A 20142-nucleotide genomic window follows, 5' to 3' on the forward strand; every position below is an offset into this window, starting at 1 on the left:
AGCGAGACACTGGTCCTGTGAAGAAGAGTCATAATGTGTGAGCTGTTGAAGTAAGTCCTTGTCTGGTATTCACTGAGTGATCTTCCCACAGCTTGCTGACAGTGTTCTTTAAAACAGATTTTTGTTTAGACCGAAGTGTTTGGGATTAAATGATTTTGAAATGAGGTCAGTACATACATGATTTCCCATTTTTCCCTAAGGTTTAATGTTTCCTGGAAGTAGCAGTCCTCCGCAGAGCCTTTGCCTGCCCGCCTGGGTGGCTGGCTGCTGCTGACACCCACTTTTTGTTGTTACCATTAGTGCAGCCACCTCGCCTCTGTTCTCCAGCCAGGCAGGACTGCATTGCATCTCTGTGCCACAGTTTTGTAACAGCCATGCAAGATTTGGGGGGTTTTATGTAGGGAGCAAAAGTGAATCCCTCTTAAGAGTTGTTACCCAAACTTTCTGTTAAGCCAAAGTTCGGGCAGGATTGCTGCTGGTTTAGATTCCTTTAGGCACTAATGGAAGCTGAAAGTATCTGACAAATCCATCAAGGATTTTTCTCAGCTACAACTGCATCTGAACTTCCTTATTTAAAAGGCTCTTCCTTACCTGAATTTGGCTCTTCACTAGAGCCAAACCCCTCAGTCCTGGTAAAGACTGAAGTGCACATGGTTATTGATAGTCTTAGCAGCCATAAGCTACATGCTGTTAGGCAGTGCTGTCGCTTGTAGTTGCTCTTGAGTACCTGTATAAAGTTATCTTTTCAGCTGTTCGGTCTCCGGTGTAACTGGCAAATGTAATAACTGCTCATCTCTTCCTTGCTTCTTGAGACCCTATCAAATGATAAACGCACACAAATGCAGCACTCATCAGAATTACAGTGCTGGAGTCTCGCTTCATAGAAACCATTAGATAAGTACTCAAACTTCATTGGGAGTTGTAATTTCCCTTAGTTTTCCTGTTTATATATACTTTTGGTTTTTGGAGACTAGAACAGGCTTTGCACCCTGTAATTTGTTGGGCTTTCATGTATTTGTTTCAAGCATCTTGGTGGCCCTTGTGCATTGTTAAGCCATGAAGCTACTGGGGTCCAGTTGTGGAACACATACAGGTGCTTGCACAGTTGCTTTTCATTTCCAGTTGCTGCTGTTTCAGTGCTCTGTCCAACACCATGTTACCATATGAGCAAGTGCAGGAGCGGGGAGTCCCAGGGGCTTCTACTTGCTCATCAGGGCTTGCAGGGAATTCGGGTCTGTTCTGTTCTGAGAGAATCACTTGCTTGAGCATGCAACATGTGGAAAGTGGGACATATAATGATTTGATTATTATGAGAATATCTTTTTACTGGGGAAGAAGAGAGCTCATTGATCCTTCTTTATGCCTTCTCACTATTCTGTTTCTGACTGAAGTTATCCTCCTTGCTGCTTCACCCTGTCAGTAATTACCAGCATCCTTAAAGACTATTTAAGGCTTCAGTCTCCAAAGCTCTTAATCTAGATGTGCTCACAGGCAGAAATTCTGTCTATCCATAATGCACACACACCTGTCAATGCATTTCAGCTTCTAAAACCAGCGTCATCCTAGACTGGGTTTTGGGTTAACCTGCAAGAAATTGGTCTGAATTATATTGCAAAGTATCACACGGAGGAAGAAAAATGACGACTGCAACATACACGGTCTGGGGTGGAAAGCTTAATGCCATCTTCTTGGTGATTTTGAGTTTGTGTGCAGGTTTCTTATCTGACTTGTGCCTGTGAATCCCCAGGGCTCTCCAGCCCTACCGGTGTCACAGGATTTAATGACATTTGCTATTTAACTGGATCAGGTCCTGAGTAAAAAGGTCTTATGTGTATATGCATCCACTCATGGAGATCGTTCTTTTGAAGGTAAAAAACACACAGTGCTGTACAAATGTTAAGTTTTTATTGTGATTTTGAGTGTTTCTAGAAATAAGCCAAAACAAACAAATCACTGATTGATGGTGGAAATGCAAAGGAGCAGAGTGTTAATGATTGGATAAAAAAACCTGTACACTGGGAGGATAAGAGACAGAAAACTGTGTATGTAAATACATTTAATGAGTAGAGTCATTGATAGCAAACACTGGCTGTACATGAAATTTCCTTTACTTGTAGAATTCATCTATATACACATTTATACAAGACTGAAAAGGCACTAGAATTTCCCAAATAAAACACAAGTAAATTAACAATGTATCTGAACATGGAGGTTGGGCAATCTGTTTAGGAAGATGTGCTTGAAGGGAAACTTTGAAAATCACATGGGAAGTTAGAACCCAGCCTGCCACTGGAAGCCAGGAAATTTGGAAGTCCAACTCCTATTTGTATCTTCAAAATGTCCCTTAAAATACTGGTCAGATGCCAAAGAATGCGTGTGGTACGAGATTAATGAGTCTATAAAAGAATGTACAGTACTGCAGCAAACTACATAGCATTAAGCTTCTTATGAAGCTGGAGAGCTTACTATAAAATCTGGCACTCCTGTTCATGCTGTTCTTAAATTGTAGAAATGAGTTCTTACAATACTGAGGATCTAAATACATTCCTGTGCAAGTCAGTGCCCAAGAAATCTTGGAGCTATTTGTGGGGGAAGGTGCTGTTTGAATAAGGGAGGGTGGCCAAACCTGGTGGCCAGGCTTTCATCTGCTTTTGCCAGAGCAGTGATCTTTCTACTTTCATTTGACTGAAGTGTTTATGGTTTAAGAAAATACATACCTTAAAAAAATATCTTCAAAAAACGCACTGGAGAATAATGTATGAAGGAAATTTGGTAAAATTAAGCTAAAATAGTGTGTACACATGAAAAAAAAAATCAGTGTGGCAATGAGTGATATAACTGTCAGGGGTGGATGCGTCTTTTAATGACTTCAGCATTTGTGGTTTCACTGTCTTACCTATGGAGTGTAGGCCATAAGTGTAAGATGAGTGTAGGTAGTTTTGCAGGTCTTGATTTTACCAGTTGTAAGAAATGTTGTGTATGTTTACATGACACTTATTTACATAGGAAATTAAAGCAACAACCAGCAGTGTTCAAACAACTGTGATGTCTGTGTCATGAGCATTTTCCATAGAACAGCAGATCAGTCAGTCCAGGGCAGATTTCATGTGAGATGATTCACTTTCCTTTTGGAGACACAACTGCTTTGGTCTGATTCTCAGAGCAGCTACACCTGTAAAAAAACCAGCAGCATCTGCTGTGCAGGGAATTATGAATTTTGTAGTTGTGTGCAAAAGCGGGCATGTGTTTAAAGTCCCATTAATCCAAGCACCCAGTTAGCTGTGTGGCTGTGGGTGGACAACACACGGCAGCAGACCAATGGAGTGATCACGCTTTCGGAGATGCCTTTGGTGCTCCTGCTACTGTAAAGGCCCCTGATTCCACTCAACCACTTCTGGTATTCCTGAAATATTTCATTACTTCTGCATTACCAGTTTTGTCTTTTCTGTGTGGAGTGTTTATGCTGGCTGGCTGCCCTGCAGAAACCGCGACAGAGCTGGGAACTTTGGTCAATGCTGAGTGCCCCCAGCTCCATCTGTGTCCCCTTGCTCCTGCCCTGGGAGGTGCTGAGCCTGCTCTGAGGGCGCGGGGGCTGCAGGGTGCTGGGGAGATGCTGCAGCACGAGAACAGAGTCAGTTCAGTGTACCCAGCTCTGAAAGGGAGCTTCTGTCTCATGGTAGAACCTCCTTTTTACTGCATTCCAAAGTTTTTGGTGTTGTATCTTTAGTAACTCAGATATAAAGTCCTCACAACTGCTTTGTCAATGGTTGGACACCTTTCTATTAGGCTTTTACTAAAAATGGATGGACTAGGCTTCTCTGGAAGCGAGTGGCTTTAGCAGGGACAAGAAGTCACAGGCTGCAACAGGTTCTCAGGCTGTACAGACAAGTAACACCCAGACTGTCCCAGAGAGAAGTGTCTTCTCCTCTTGTAGTTTTAGTCTTTTTGTAGATAAATTATTATCTTCACTGAATCATTTTGTAGAGAAACCTGTGTTCTCTCTCAGGAAACTGAAGAGCAAAACTCCTGGTGACCAAAATGAGCAGATCCAAGGAGAGAGCTCCTGTGTTTCCCAAAGGATTTGGTTAGTATCGTGGGAAGTCTGGCCTTTGTTCATTCCTTAGTAAGTGTATGTTGCAAGTCATATTTTTAAAAAGATAGTCAAAACAGCTCGGAAAGGTTCCTTTGTTTTAAATACGATCAAGACAAAGCACAAGTCTGAAAGTATTCCTACATGGACCTGGCAGTGCCGTACTAACAGTACTGCATGCATTTAGCAGTGAAAACAAGCTGTAGCCAGCAATAACCTTGCCAAAGCGTTTCCTGGTACTGGATGCTTAGTGTTTGTAATGACCATTTCTGTCCTCATCCTGCAGACTTGCAGCTCTTTGCATATTCTTGTATTTATTGGTGTTGAACATGAGAAGTCTGCTGAGTTGACAGATGTATGCGTACTCTCAGGTACTTAGAGAATTAGGATCTCAGGGGCACAAAATAGAGGATGCACCATATGTAAGTAACTGGCAATTAGAGTCACTTGTTAAAATAGTTTACAGTGGCCTGTGAGGCACAAGAAGGAACATAGCACAGCTTTAAATATAAAATTTTAGATAGTATATACTATATTTTGCTGAAATGTGAAACGTGCACAATTTTTTATGCCACAGATGAATTGCATCTAATAAAAAAAAAAAAAAAACTGAAAAAATATCAGTCTTCCAATCAAAACAATTCTCCATTTTCTTTCTGTTAGCCTATGAGACGGTGCTTTCATTTAACGTCACAATGCTCTGTGACTGCAGAAGTTACGTATATTTATGAAAAAATGGACCAGTATATCAAATTAAATAGAATATATGCACCAGGGAATATTATCCTGGAGTACTTGTCGATGGCGTGAGTGTCGATCCGCATGCTGACGTATCTCTGGTGTTTCCTCCTGCCCGAGCCCCTCTCAGACCCCAGCGCCAGCTGCACCATCATCCGGTCTTGTTTGTCTCCGTTCTCGGACACGTAATGCCCCAGTTCGTTCACGTCCCCGTCGTTGTAGCTGCCGTCCATCATCGTGGACCGAGGCTGAGGCAGGCTGCACGCACAGGGGAGCTGTGGGCACAGGGAAGCGGTGGACGGGTTTGAGTTGTGTCCAGGTACACACAGACATCCCTTTCTTCCTTACAAAAGCAGAGGAGGGGATGAGGAGCCTGGGGAATTGGGGCTGTTGGGACGTGAAAGGGAGAAAGAGAGGATGGAGCTGGGCAACAGCTTTGTGCTTCTCTAGTTTTGTGCCTGCAAGGCACAATGCGGCCAGGGAGAGAGTGGGGCTGGCTGTGGAAAAGCTCATTTGGCTTAAGCACAGCTATTGGGGTGTAAAGGAAGGTTGGACCTGTACCCTTGAGATGAGAAAATCAGAGAAGAGGGCAGAGGGAATCCACAAGGAGGAATGTATGAGTCTTGCCCCATTTGAAGACAAGAGCTTAGGCTGAAATTTTGAGTGGTAATAATTTGATGTAATGAAGGCAAAAGGGGGAAATTTGCACCATTGTATGTAAGTCTAGACTGTGCCTGAACAAGGTGGGGAAAATCTGCCATGTTATCTGAAATGCAAACTTCAGTATCTCTCTGGTGTTATTCACAAGTTTGGATCTTCAATATCAAAAAACATTTAAAGGTAAAATCTTAAAACTTATCCCATTTATACAGACAATGGAGGACTACATGTAGAGGGAGTTAGCGTCCCCAGACTCTGAAGAAGGAGCTGTGAGCCTGGGTGTGGGTGGTTTGTAGCAAATCTTTATAACCCAGAATGCCGCACTGCTGATGTTTGGGTTTTTTTGTGTGAACTGTGTTCTCCCCGGGCAGCTGAGAGCAGCTCACTGTAGTTGGAAACTTTTGAACATTTCCAGACATTTGCCATACCTTTTCCGAGGGGCATAGAGCTTCATCAAAATAGAAGACCTCACCTTGTCCCGCAGTTTCCTCTCCTTCCGCTCTTGCACCGTAGTCAGGTAATTCACTGCCGCGTATTCCAACACCGAGAGGAAGACGAACACAAAACTGACCCACAGGTAAATGTCCACTGCTTTGATGTAGGAAACACGCGGCATGGAAGCGTTCACCCCAGTGATGATGGTGGACATGGTCAGCACAGTGGTTATCCCTGGGAATACACCAGCAGAGAGACCGTAAGACACTTTAAAACCAGGCTCTTCATCACAAAAAGAGCTGTCGTTACAATTTTCTGACATCTGAATTTACCTCGCAGTATTCTTTTTCAGATTTGGGTGATGGGTTTCACTGCCTGAGGAGGGCCCAGGCATTTCTGATTTCTAACTGGGCTTTTCTTGTCTTTTTGGTTAAAACAGCTCTAGTCCCGGTCTCAGGGTGTTGCCAGCCTGGTTCCCCACCACACCACCAGCCTCCCACCCCATGGCCAGGCAGCAGTGCTTTGACTTTGTGCTGTCTGCTCCCCATGTCCAGGCTCAGGACAGACCCTGGAGGCGGGGTGCAAGTAGCTCAGCTTCTGTTTCACCTCCTCTGCAGCACAGGCACAAGTGAAGCCTGTCTGCTGCTGCTGCTACTTCCACCAGGTTCTCCAGGCAAGTCCTGCATCATGGGAAGTTACTATCTGGTTCCCATGCCTGGTCTGTGCCTTCCCTGGGGCAAGAGCAGGGGCTAATCATAGAAGCATTTTGGTTGGAGCAGGTCCTCAAGATCATCGCATCCAACCATTAACCTAACTCCAGCACTAAACCATGACCCTGAGAGCTTCATCTGCACGTCTTTTAAACACCTCCAGGGATGGTGACCCAACCGCTTCCCTGGGCAGCCTGTTCCAGTGCCTGACAAGTCTTTCTGTGCAGAAATTTTTCCTAATATTCAATCTAAACCTTCCCTGGTGCAACTTGAGGCCATTTCCTCTGGTCCTAATAGGGCCTCACAGGCCAATGCAGTCTGACGTTGCACCATGGGTGAGCACAAAGAGCATATCAGTGAGGGCAGGACCCCCGGTAGTTTGGAGTTATCTTAGCTCTGAGGGAGGCTCTCTGTGACCCTCTTATTCTAGAGGCTAATTGCGTCACATTAATGATCCCTTTGAAAGCTGAAATTATGTATATAAGCACAAAGGACTGAGTTCACAGGAGTATTTAGGTAGCAAAAGGTACTGCTAAAGGCAGTGCCTATATCTCTTGAGAAGCCATCGCCTAAACCCTTATGCTCCTTTTTATGATGTCTCAAGGCCATGGATGCTGTTTCTAAACACAGACATGGATAACTGACCCATTGCCATCTCTGTTATGCCTCTATGTATCATCTCTACTGAGGAATATAACTTTAATAATAAAGTCCTGAGGTGTGTTGTCTAGAGTAAATGAAAGCAAGCTAGGGCTCCAAGTCTGCAAAAGTACAAACAGCACTTTGCTAAGGGCAAAGCATTCGCTTTAGAAGAAGAATTATGTCCATAGCATAGTTCTGTTCCCATGGTGAGTCCTCTGGCACATGGCTTCATTAGTCTGAAGGATGCTGAAGAAGAGGAAGCTGGATCCCTCACACTGCACTGTAAATTCATTTAACAAGTTGAACAGCATAGCTCAGCTAACTGTGTTTCTTCCACCCTTCCTCCTCTAGCAACACTCAGTAAACTGAAATTTTGTCAGGGCCGCTAGTATTGATTTTTACCTTCTTGCTCACTGAAGCCTCTGAAGGATACTGGCACTTGGGCTCTTTCTGTGCCATGGCTCTGTTAACAGCAATAAAAGAAGAGTAGGACATTTGCTCCCTGATTTGCATCATGTGCAGCTAGCGTTTGTGCAAGCAGGGAAGGCAATTCGCTTGACACTGCAGGGCAGATGGAGAGTTTGTACCACGGCCAGTCCCCTGCATGGGGGACACACGTGTGGCACAGCAGATTTCTGTGCCGCAAGGCAATGCAGGGGCACAGGGGGGTTCATCTTGATGGTCAAGGCTACAGTTGCTGCAACGGTCTCTTAGGTCTGCTCATTACAAGATTGTTTTTACCTAAAGGGACTCTGGCAGGAACTGCTCGGCGATCGATCCAGAAGGACACCCAGGACAACATGACCATGAGGGTGGCAGGGAAGTAGGTTTGCAGCAAGAAGAAGAAGATGTGTCGACGTAAAGTGAAGTTTATGTAGAGGCGATTGTACCACCCTGTATAGCAGAGAGGAAAGAAAGAAGTCACACCAATATCAAACCACTTTCAGATAAGACAGTGTTGCGTCAGGGGAATAGCACCTCACTTGCTTTCAGAAAAACACGGTTAATGACCACAGATCATTGCCATTTACAGAAGTCTCCTTACTGAACTGTTGAAGTCAAAGCGTCTCTCAGGACCACATCTTCCAGGGAAGATAATATAACATAACCCGTGCACCCAGAGAGTTTAATTCATGTTAGGGCTTGGTGTGATCTTGAAGAGGAATTGCCTTTCAAGACCATGTAACCATCAAGAAGGAAGTCTGTGTCAGGGACAGCAGCCTCCTCATGCAAGACAGGCAAGTCTGATGGGTCACAGGGAGAGCTCCCAATGAATGACCCTCCATGGCAAAGGTCAAGAGGAACGGTTTGCACTTCTTCCATCAGCCCATTTTCTGGCAAGCACACCAGTACTCACCTGTGCTGCTGTAAAAGGCAAGCTTTGTGGTGGTGTGAAACTCCTGGATCAGGAACTGGGAGAGGGATATCCTCTCATCTGTTTTTAGGGAATCATTCCCGTTCTTCCAGTAGAGCATGAGGTCATCTTCAGTGTAGGCATCTAGGGGAGCAGTGCAAACCTCAGTGCAGTGCACAGAGTCGGCCGCTATCGCACCCACAGCCCATTGCATGCCCACACACTTTCCAGGCTACCTGTGAGGTCCCAGCTGAAAAGGCCAAATGCCACTACCCAGCTGAGAGCCACAGTGGCGGTGGATATGACTGTGGCGAGGGGTGGACTGTTTCATTGTGACAGCCCTCAGGCCTGATGCATTTTGTAAACCCTTCTGTTTCTCTAATCATAATTTCACACACATAATATGTGTGTCAAATAACCCACCACATTAGAACTCGAAAACCCGTCCTTTATAATTGTTATAAGATCAGAAGCAAATGAAAGGGAAAAAAACCTGCTTGGGGTAATGGGAGGAACATGCTATTAACAATCTGAAGCACGTGGGAGGACAAACTCAGGTAAACTTTCTGCCCGTGATGCATGCATGAACATTACAGATCTTGTTCTTTTAATACATGTGGAAATATAATACTATTAAGCCTTTCGCATGGGGTTTAGCAATGACTCTTTCCAGAGAGGGAGAAAAAAATCAGACGTAAATATATTAAAACAGAATTAAGATTATAATTCCTTATTGAAATCTCAAGAAGGAGAAAAAAAAACCAAACTCCTAAAAAGCTAAAAGTTTAAAACGTCTTTGTATGAAATCCAGCCAATTTGTGTGTGCGTCACGCTTGGGACAAAGGAGCTACATGTGGGTACAAGCTGGGTTTATCTCAGGTGTAAGAAACATTAGAGGAAGGTGATTTGTGTTGCTGCCCTGTCATGGTTTTTACACCAGGATGAGCAGGTGGTGCCTGTGAAAGGTGCAGAGCTGATTTATTGACGTGTTTGAGAGCTGTGGTGTGGGAGGGCACCTGGGCGAGCTGGAGACTGCCGACCTGCAGGCGAGTGGCCTGGGGCCTCTGGGGACAAGGAGACAGCAGGGCAGCCTGGCTGGATGTTAGGGAGATTGGCAAGACAGTGCCAACAGCTGGTGTTTGGCAACACTGAACTTTTGCAAACATCTTTTCACTTCTAGTGAAAAAATAGGGGCAGGGTTTGTTTTTTTTTTCCAATGTTGAAGTTTGCTGACTTTGGTTAGAGGTCTCATGAATATAGCGGCAGTTTAATTATTGGTATAATTAGTAATATAATTAAACACAGTTTGGGTGCCCATGGGGTGCAGTCCTTGGCTTCCCTACACCTCCAGTTTACTTACAGCTTTCAATCTCTAGAGAACATGTCTGTGTGTCCAGGGGAAAGCGACTAAAATCCATGTTGCACATTGCTGTTACTGTAACTCTAGGAATAATAAAAAACACTCAATTAAAACCTATCATCTTATGTAACGGAAAAACCATAAAGCTGTGAGTTTTGGGGTTTTTTTTTAGTAAGTAACTATATGGCCAGTAACAGTCCACTGAAAATAAATATCTTCCATTCAGCTAAAGCCATTACACTTTATTTAACGTAGTTTCTTCTTCTCAGCAAACTAGTGTTAGAAAAGATGACTGGAAAATTAGGCCACCACGGATTGCTACTAGATGACAACAACACTGGAGAAGAACATGGGAAAGAGCAGAGAGCGCACTTTTTCCTCATTGACTATCAGCAAACATCTCTCTGCAGAGATCTGTGCTTTGAACAGATGCTTTGTATGACAAAATAATTTACATTTCTCAAAGCCATTCTAGTGCCAGGAGGGATGCAGGTGGTTTTCTCCGTACATGGTGAATTTCCAGCTGCTCAAAGAAAACCGGTGATCACACTTGGGTATCAGCCACCAGAGGGCACAGGTGGTGCCTCCAGTTAGGACTGGAGCTGGTGTGTAACAGAGACCACTGAAATGCTCTGTCCCATCAGCCAAAAGCTCTGGTCTTGCTGTAGCCTGATTATCTCGTTTTTAATAGCGTGAGTTTATGCCTGCACTGGAAGCATCCATAAATCTTAACTGGCTTGAACTCTAAGGAAGTAAATGAAAATGGAAGTTTAGATCATGATGGGAAAAGAATTAATGAATTATAGTAGGGTAGACAGATGTCGGTCACATAATGATAAAAACAAGCTGTAGTCCCTTATGTTAGTAGTCCTTTGGCATGTGCGGGCTCTTGCTGATGTTGCTTTCCTATCTGGATTTTGTCTTTGGGTGAAAGTGCTTGGCTCAGATTTGTTGTTTAAGTGCCAGTGAGGTCTACAGTGGTTTCCAAGACAAGAGAAGACGGTCTGGCAAAGAATCATAAAAAGGCAGACACCAAGGAAAAATGTTATCTACAGGCAAAGGCATTCAGCAAAGACGGGCAGTAGTGACCCGTTTGCTCTGAAGGGGAGACCAGCTTCCCTAGTTCCCCAGCATTCACAAAGCATTCCAGCCTGCGGTTGTCACTGAATAAAATAATGAAAATTTGTCAATTTGCTGTTCAAGATGTTCACTACAATTTTGTGCAGGACAATTGTTTAAGCACGAGACTGTGTGGGGCAGGATCTGAGTAGTTTGATATTCTTCTGTTCCCATTTTCTTCAGACAACCATAAACGCATGCAACGCAGATGATTGGTCTCATGCTGCTAAATGAAAGAGTATCTAGGCATGCATGCTATAGCTGAACTTGATGTCATTTTATTGTCCTTTATCTTATTGTACTAAGGACCTGAGCAAACTTTTGCAAAGGCCTAGGGAACACTTGAACCTTGTCTAATATGCTGAGTGAAGAAAAAGCTTTAATACAAAGAAGGTAGACACTGTTCAGGCTGTGAATTCCAATGAACAGTAAGATAAAAATATCACAGAACAAGAAAATTCTTGTCTAACTAACACAGGGGCTCAGATGTTGATGGATACTCAGCACGTTCATTCTTTTTTATATTGTTTGGTTGGGTTTTTTTTAGTATGAAGTCATGCAAAAACACAATACAGGAATCAATTAAGCCACTTTCTCACTCCACTAATAGCTCCCATTGACCGAATGCAGCTTTACCTGAGGCTATAAAGTACCTTCCCATCTGGCTGAACCCTCAGCATGACATTGTCTGTGGTGGTGTCATGGATGAAGGAACGCTTGGAGTGGACGAAGAACATGTCAGGGACCCAGATCTTCTTCACCAGCCTGCCGTCAAAGGTCATGCTTTGGTTGTTGGTGCTGGGGAAGGACAGCCTCTCATCTTTCCAGTAGTGCCTCAGATAAAGCGTCATGGTAAAGTCCTGCAACAAACAAGCTTGTGTCACAACTTAGAATGATAGAATGTCCTGAGTTGGAAGGGACCCACAAGGATCATCAAGTCAAACTTCTGTCCCTGCATATGACAACCCCACAGTACACACCATGTGTCTGAGGACGTTGTCCAGTCTCTTGTTGAACACTGTCAGGCTTGGGGCTGCCTGGGGAGCCTGTTCTGGTGCTCCACTACCCTCTGGGTGAAGAACCTTTTCGTAATGTCCAACCTAAACCTCCCCAGCACATCTTCCTGACATTCCCTTGGGTTCTGTTGTTGGTCACTAAAGAGAACAGATCTGTGCCTGCCCCTCCTCATCCCCTTGTGAGGAAGCTGTAGTCTCTTCCAGGCTGAACAAAACAAGTGACTTTAGCCGCTTCTCACGTGGCTTCCCCTCCAAAATCTTCACCAACTTCAACTTAACACCTTATTGGCATATTCACTTCTCATCTCTGGCACAAACCGCGAGCTGTAAAGCACCATTCCTGAAGGCACATCCACTCCCTGAGCTGCAGGGGACACGACTGGCTGCAGGTTCTTTATTCCATAGGTCAGACTGACTTCTTGAATTCAGAAATCAGAGCCTCCTTAGGTGGCAAATCCACCCCTGAAATACAGACATGGAGTTTCAGTGTCTGTGAGTGACTCCAGAGCCTAAAAGACAGATGTGCCAAAGCAGCGGTAGGTGTAGGGTGCTGCCAAACACTTAATCCCCTGCACCTGTCATGTTGTGTCTCCGGTGATGATAGTGAAGAAGGTCTTGCTGCCCGTGTTGCCCTCCACACTGCTCCACAACTGCCTTTGCCTGGGCAGCTGGAGGAGCGTGCTGTAGTGGGAGCTCTTCCTCCAGAACAGCCACTGAAATGCTTTTGACTCAGCATTTGACCAAAATGTTTTGGTGTTTTTTTTCCTCTTTCCTCCCACATATCGTACTCCTAGATCTGAGGCATGTTCCTTCTCTTTGAGCTCCATTGTACATTGAGTCTGACCTTGGAGGCACTTACACCTCAGTTTGTGTTATTCCTTATTTCAAAATAAACCCCTCATGTACCTGAAGATAAGCTCACACACAAGTGTTTATAAGTACCGTATCTTCCAATCTGATGTAATACATTGCCCATAAACTGAGGGAAGGATCTAAGACTGACCAATCTGCCCTGGTGTCTGGGGTAGAGGGAGTCAGGGGGCTTTGGAGGGTTTTTTTTTAATTATTTGAGATTTGGATTTTTTTTCTCAACTACGTTTTCCAAACACTTTGAAATCGGAGAGTTTCTGCAGTCTTTTTTCAGTAGAAGTGACTTGTTAGTTGCAGCCTCTGCTATTATTATACTAATGCCCAAGATAGTTCTTGGAAATACTTTATACTGCATCCAGCTGAAGCTTCCAAAGCCACTGACCATGTAATATCTTCTTTTTAATTTGATCCATTCTATGGCATTCTTTAACATCTTTTCCTTGTTTACAAATTATACATAGTTCTGGGAGACCTTTACATTGACTCCTATGTATTAACATGCCCTTTAAACAGTAATACATTGGCAGACATTTGTTCTCCACAGAGAAGTCAATGTCTCATTTTTTTGCATAAAGTCACATTTATGATTGCTGTGGAAAAAACAAGTATTTTCAGCTTTCATTAGAAGTGATTTATTGATACTAGTTTCAGGCTATCATACTGGGAACCACAATATTTTATAATGCATCATCTGGAATTCCCCCAAGCTACAACTGTATCATTTCCCCCATTTCTTTCGTTCCATTTCTCAGAGACACTAATAACTTCTCATTATCTTTGCAAATGAGTTTCCAGTTTCCTTCTTCCCATCTTTCCTCCAGATAAAGCAGCCACTCCACACATCCTACAAAAGCTCTGTTAATTTCAGGGTCAGTGGCCCATAATAGATATTTATAAATTTTTAAATCAATGGGACAAGAAGAATCTGATTTGTGACATCCTAATCAAGTTTTATAATGTCCTAAGTTATTTTACCACTTTCTTGCAAATAGTCAGAAAGTAGGAGAAGTGTTGCTGTATCTACCTCCTCAAGCTTGAATTTAGGACAGAATGAAAACCTCTGTGACTGACATCTCTTCATTCAAAAAGCAATAAATCAGCTTGCAAAGCACCGTGGCCTTTTTCTTTAAAGCTGCATGAGTTAAAAATAATTGATTCTGACAATACAAAGTCTTCTCCATCATTATTTTGCAAACTGCCAAAATCGACCCTAGTGGTTTTTTTCACCTGAGGCTATACAGTGCTTTTCCCATGTTGCTGGGTGTTGCAGCACAATGCCACATGAGGAGCAGGGGCAGTATTCAAAAACCAGAGGAAGTTGTCCAAAATCATAATGGTTGCTTAAAAAAAATGAGTGGATTTGTTGGGTTGCTTTTAGTTTTGGTTTTTTTTAGGGTTGTTTTTGGTTTGGTTTTGGGTTTTTTGTTTTGTTTTTACTTAAAATGTTCAGTTCTTTCACTTTCCTTTGAAGTCCGAAAGCTTTTCAGGGGCTCACTGGCCACCTTCACAAGCTTTCTCCTTAACCAGACGGTCTGGGCCCATCCCAGGAGAGGCGAAAGCTGGGAGTCCCCATGGCTGTTGGTCAGGGTGCCAAGAGCACCAGAGACAACTGGAGGGCTCCCAGGGGCTGGGGAGAATGTGCACCCTGGTGTGCCACAACACTGCAACCATGCTGCACCCTGCAAGTGGTTGGTTGACCGCAGATATCCCAGCTGGCTCAAAAGCTGAAATGTGGTGAGAGGAGCCCAGTGTGCAACCAGGTGTGATGCCGCTCAGCAATGTTCCTCGCTTAGACATGGGAGGAGGTGGGGTGCAGGCTCTTTAGCCCTGTGGCTGTGAATTAGGAGCACGGAGAAGTTGGGGATTACTGAGAAAGCTTCAGAGCTGTAGGATGCTTTTGTTGAACGAGCAAAATACTTTGAAAACTATTCTGTATCGGCTCTGGGTTTTGAAAGGGTGAATAAAAGTGGTGGTAAGTCTCTGAGTCTATATACAGGGCCATCTCCTGCTCCACTTCTGTGCTCCTGCTCTCCTGTACAGGCTGTTGTTCACATGCCATGTATGCATGTAAAACCTTCCCATGCAAAATCTCCTGCAGAAATCATACCTTACTTTCAGCAGTGTTTTGTCATGAAAAAAACCCCTCCAGCAAAAATAATCAAGACCAAAATCTGCACCACATTGAGAGCATTTGAAAACTGACCATTTTCACATTACTGGTTGTATGGGAGGAAAACAAGGACAGAGACTCAGTAAGGAATTTAGCCTGGGCACAGCACCGGCTTTTGTCCTGTGTGTCCCTGAAATCCTTCTTCAACATCAGTGCGGAGATACAGGAAGGACCAACAGAGCTTTATGCTGGTCCCCAGCGCATAGCAGGGGTGATACAATTGCTGATGCACCAAAGGAAGGTTCTGGAGAAACTTCTCCCCTCCAAGATCATTCTGGCTTCCCTGTCGAGAACAGGACTTACCAGTCTGAACACATGTTATTCTCAGGATGGCTACATGGCTTCTGGTTGGGAGCTAGCTGGCCCTTGACCACTTCAGAACATGGACAAAGTGAGACTGTGTCTGCAGTGTATCGAAGTGCCTTAAAACTAACAGGTTAATTGATCTCCTCAGAGCTTTTAAATGTTATCACTTCTTAAGAAAATGTAAAAATCCTTTTGAACAGTCTTAAATGTGTTCTATCATTTCGTCCTGAAGAAAATATCAGATGTCCTCTCTCTGCTTCAAGGGAGATGGAATTGCAGTGTGAGGTCAATAGAAGCAGTTGTCGGCAGATTCAGATCAAACCTGAATCTGCCTCTCAGAGGCTGTGGAGTTTCCATCCTTGGAGGTATTCAAACCCCCCAGACACAGACCCTGGCAGCTTGCTCTAGCCAGCCCTGCTCCAGCAGGGGTTTGGGCTAGGTGGGCTCCAGAGGTCCCATCTGACCTTAAGTCTTGTGTGACTCTTACCATGTCCACCTCAGAAATGCTGTCCAGACTTTCCACTTGGACATCCACCCCAACAGGAATTGCAGGGCCTGGGGAAAAAAAAATTAAAAGTTGAGAAAGTAGAAATCTGATGAAACAAAGCAATCCTCTGGCTTTCATATCTTAGAGATAAAATAGATGTCCAGTCTGAAATAGAAACAATGGTAAAGCAACTGAAAAATAGAAACAATTAAAATTTTTAACAAAAACCTCCTAATAACAATCAAAATCAGCAATGAGATTGACCTATTGCTGACTTTCCTCTTTCATTGTGTCATCCTACACAGGTCCTTTCAAAATTTAAAAGCCCTGCCTCTAGCACTCGGGTCCAGGGCTCTCCAGCCAGATGGCCTGCAGAGCACCCATCCACATGGAGAGCAGCAGCAGCAGTTGCACCTAAGGCGATGTGGGAGGGTTACTCCAAATTTTCCCCTCACTTCTTCTGCTCTTCTCTTGAGCTAACAACAACCCTGAGAGCTACTCCGTGTAGTTGGCTTTCACATCACTCAGTGCTTGGCTGTGGAGAGGCCAGGGAGACAGAAAGGGACGTGCCACAGGACACAGGAATGTGCCACTGGGGCTGGGGCTCCCAAGGGGAAGGGTTGGGCTGTGACCCCAGGTAATAAGGATTTTGATTGTTTTTTTTCCTCTTCTAGGCCTTGACTCACCCCTCACATACCTCTAGCAATTACGGTACAGGAGATCTGTCAAGATAAATTGTGCTCACATTAGCGGACTGCTATGAAACTGAAACCTTTTTAAATTAATTGAACATGCTGGTATTTGGTATATTGAGCATTCAGCAATAAAATCTTCTTCCATCAGAGTGTATAATGGTATCCTGGATTTGAATGACCATCTGTCAGCCAGAGAGGGTAGATAAATTACAACATTCTCTAATCCGATGGGCTGAAAGAAAACGTGTTCTCCTTCATCCATTTCCCTGAAAGCCTAGGTTGCTCTAGCACACAGCCACAAAACTGTGAACAACCATTAACACACAGCAGTCAAAATATTTTCTTTTGGGTTATAAATGTAATGGCCAGGTCAGTAAGCATGATACATGATTTGATTATGCACACACATCACCATAGTAAGACAAAATCTTGGAATTTCCCCATCATCCAGAAATAAACGTAAGGTGTTTCTGCAGTAGTTTGTCAGAAGAAAGTGTCACTGAGTACCAGGAAAATTATATTGCTTGTAATCACACTTCCATGCCTTGGACTACACTGTTCGCTCCTCTAAGAAAGAAGGCTACTTCACTGTACTTCTGTCCCACCAGGCATGTAATGACTTCATAACACAAAATAACAAAAATTAGAGACAGAAAGGCTCTGCCTATCAGTCTGCTTGTTCACCTGGATATATGTTACAGTATAAAGAAGTGACAGTGTAAAACAGGGACAATGACAAATGTACATGTTTCATACCTCCAAAACCTGGTCTCATGCTGAAGTCATGGTCATCTATTCGCAGCAACTGCTCTGACTTTGTCAGTGGAGACTTGGTAATGTCTGGGCTTCGTTTTAGGATTGGGCTGCCAGGAAGAGAGAAGCACAGCTATGAGCCCTGAGCAGTGCCTGTGAGAAGTACGTACCCTCTTCACTCCATTACCCCTTAGACCATTTACCCCTTAGACCATAACCGTGAGATTGATTGCAATGGTTGGCAGCATGTCATTAAAAATGATTCCTGCACTCAACATACAGCTTTAGGCACCTGCAATAATTCTGGCACTGAGGAAACACTCTTTTCCTGAATTTTTGTCTCTGTAAAATCATCTCTGCTTATAGCACAGTTTGGAGATGATCATTCAAATGTGTGGGCTGGAGGAATAGTGTGTGTGGAGAAGCGGGGAAATGGAAACAGGGGAGAAGCATTTCTGACATTGATTTGTGACGGGGCATGAGGCCAGGAATTAGGGAAACAATATATCAAATAAGGTACTGGCGGTTGCCCAGGAACAAAATGGACACAGGCTGGGAACCAGGCCAGGTGGCAGGCCATCCCTTAACTTGGGATAAAATTATTAGTTCCTGCTCCAAATTTCTAATGAGGATAAAAAGCAACATTAAAGACCTAGGAGGTCTCTGAGCATTAAAGAGCTTGGGACCGTCATTCCAGAAGCTCTTGGAGTAGCACCAAATGCTGGGTGGAGGATGCTCTGCTTCTCCTCCACATCCAAGATGCAAAATGCTATTCAGTGCCCCAGCACTTCGTCTGGGATGGTGGTGGCAGCAGTTCCTGGGTTGCTCCGCCATGTAGGTGAAAGCCCCCGAGTCAGCTGCATGCCAGCCATTTGAGCAGCAGGAGGGATCAACAACAGGAGGAATGGTTTTACTGCTTCTCAATTTGAGCAAAGATGGCATGCTCAGAGAGGCCCTTGTCCGAGTATATACCAGACAAGTCAGGAATAGATTAAAGGCAAACAGGCCAACAAAGAAACTTGATGGGGACGATGTTCCTGAGATAAAGCTCCTCGTAAACAAGACTGCTTAGCTGTGCTGTACTTCTCCCAGACTCATGGGCAGGTCTACCATGAGACGCCAGTACAACACCAGTGGTGTCACCAGCAACCTCTTTCTCAAACTCAGAGCTTTCTCTGGATTATGGAGTATCTTAGAAAGATGCTTAGTCTCAGTTTAACAGTTGCTGGGAGTGGCGAGTCATCTACCTCCATCAGTGAGTTCTTCTAGACATGGATTATCCCTCAGACATTTTAAAAGGTGGCTCCCGCTTCTGCTTTAGACTTAATTCAGCCTTTGAAAGGCCTGTGGCCCTGTGGGCATGCGTAGGGGAAGGTTTATATCCAGATGAGATGGGGGGATGATATTAGGAGGTCACTACCAAAACCTTCAACATTTGTGAGCAGGCCGGACTTTGCTCAGCAAGGCTCTCTCTCCCCAGCAGTGACAGAGGGAAGGATGAGCTGGGGGATGGAGAGCCCATGAAGGGTGCTCAGCTCTGCAGAGGGGTGCTCGGAGGGAGGACACCCGCTCACACACCATGAGTGACACAACCATGCAGCAGCACAACGTGAAGCCCAAGGTGCCACAGAAATGGCCGCGGTACCACACCCCACTTCCATGAGGGTGTGGGGCAATGCAGCCTCCTCCGGGGCCACTGCATCCTGCTGAGGGCACAGCTCCTACCTAAATATGACTGCCAAGCTCGAGTGGTGTCCCCTTCCCCCGCCACCATCCCGGCTCTGCCCCAGGGAGTTTTGCCTACCTGCCTTGCTTGTGCGCCTCGCCATGGGCCTCCCGCCTCTGCCGCTGCGGCCGGCTGCAGGGAAACAACATGAAAGGGAGAGCTGAGACAGGCGGTCACGGCCAGGGAGGGAAGAACCAGATCCCTGCGGCGTTACCTTCTATCACATGTGCAAAATGGCTCTTACCTTTTTTTGTGTGTTTGTTTCTCTTTTTAACAAAGCTGGTGTCATGGCGGGCACAGTGGAAGGGGTGAAGGATGAGGGTGCTGGGGGCTTGTGGCCAGGACAGGGTGAAAAAAGGAGCAGGATATTTTTAAGGTGGGAAGCCAGTGGTTTTGACTGCCTGGAAAGGACCCAGGCAGGTGTCTCTCCTCCCTCCTCTCACAGCCATTGCTGGAGCTGTCAGGGGCTGCGGAGAGAGGCCAAGATGGGACGTGTGGGGCCTCTGCCAGCGGGGTGCACAGCCATTGCATCTCCCCATCAGAGCCAGCGGGCTGTTTTCGTGAGAATAAAATATTTTCAAAGTATTCCAGGGGAGGAAATGGAAATATTTGTTTCTTGTTTCCTACTGTCTCCCAGCTGTGGAGCACAATGCACTTGCAAACACAAAATGCACTTTCTGGAGTCTTCTGCCTTGTCCATACTCCCTTGGGCTGCTGCTGACATGTCTCACTGCTGCTAGGTTCTCATCTGCCGGCTATCAGGAAGTAATTTCATGTGTTTTGGGGATAAGCAGATTCTGACGACAAGCTGACCTACTTACATGACTTTAAAGTGCCCTAGTAAACTCTTGGCTGTTCAGGAATGATGCTGGTATTCAGATGGATGAAGCAGGACATGTTCTTTCAATTTCTAATTTTAATTTCTCTTTGTAGAGCTTACCTAATGCTTCACGTTGGCCCTGGCCCTATGCTATCTGTCAAGAAAACCTTCAAGGCAAATCTTTACCATCC

General features: G+C 44.8%; 1 protein-coding gene across 1 annotated transcript in view; it reads right to left on the bottom strand.

Moving 5' to 3' along the window:
• Positions 1-1941: 1941 nt before the first annotated feature.
• GABRR1 (gamma-aminobutyric acid type A receptor subunit rho1) overlaps positions 1942-20142 on the bottom strand; it is a 31303-nt gene continuing 13102 nt past the window's right edge. The window contains exons 2-10 of the mRNA XM_005501915.3: positions 19210-19263; positions 17409-17515; positions 15958-16025; positions 11745-11968; positions 9990-10072; positions 8633-8773; positions 8017-8169; positions 5961-6157; positions 1942-5103 (exon numbers count right to left, since the gene is read on the bottom strand). Coding sequence (XP_005501972.1) covers positions 4816-5103; positions 5961-6157; positions 8017-8169; positions 8633-8773; positions 9990-10072; positions 11745-11968; positions 15958-16025; positions 17409-17515; positions 19210-19263 — 1315 coding nt within the window. The 3' untranslated portion in view covers positions 1942-4815. The remainder of the gene's footprint in view (positions 5104-5960; positions 6158-8016; positions 8170-8632; positions 8774-9989; positions 10073-11744; positions 11969-15957; positions 16026-17408; positions 17516-19209; positions 19264-20142) is intronic.

The sequence above is a fragment of the Columba livia genome, chromosome 3 (genome assembly GCF_036013475.1).
Source record: "Columba livia isolate bColLiv1 breed racing homer chromosome 3, bColLiv1.pat.W.v2, whole genome shotgun sequence".
Taxonomy (NCBI): Eukaryota; Metazoa; Chordata; class Aves; order Columbiformes; family Columbidae; genus Columba; species Columba livia.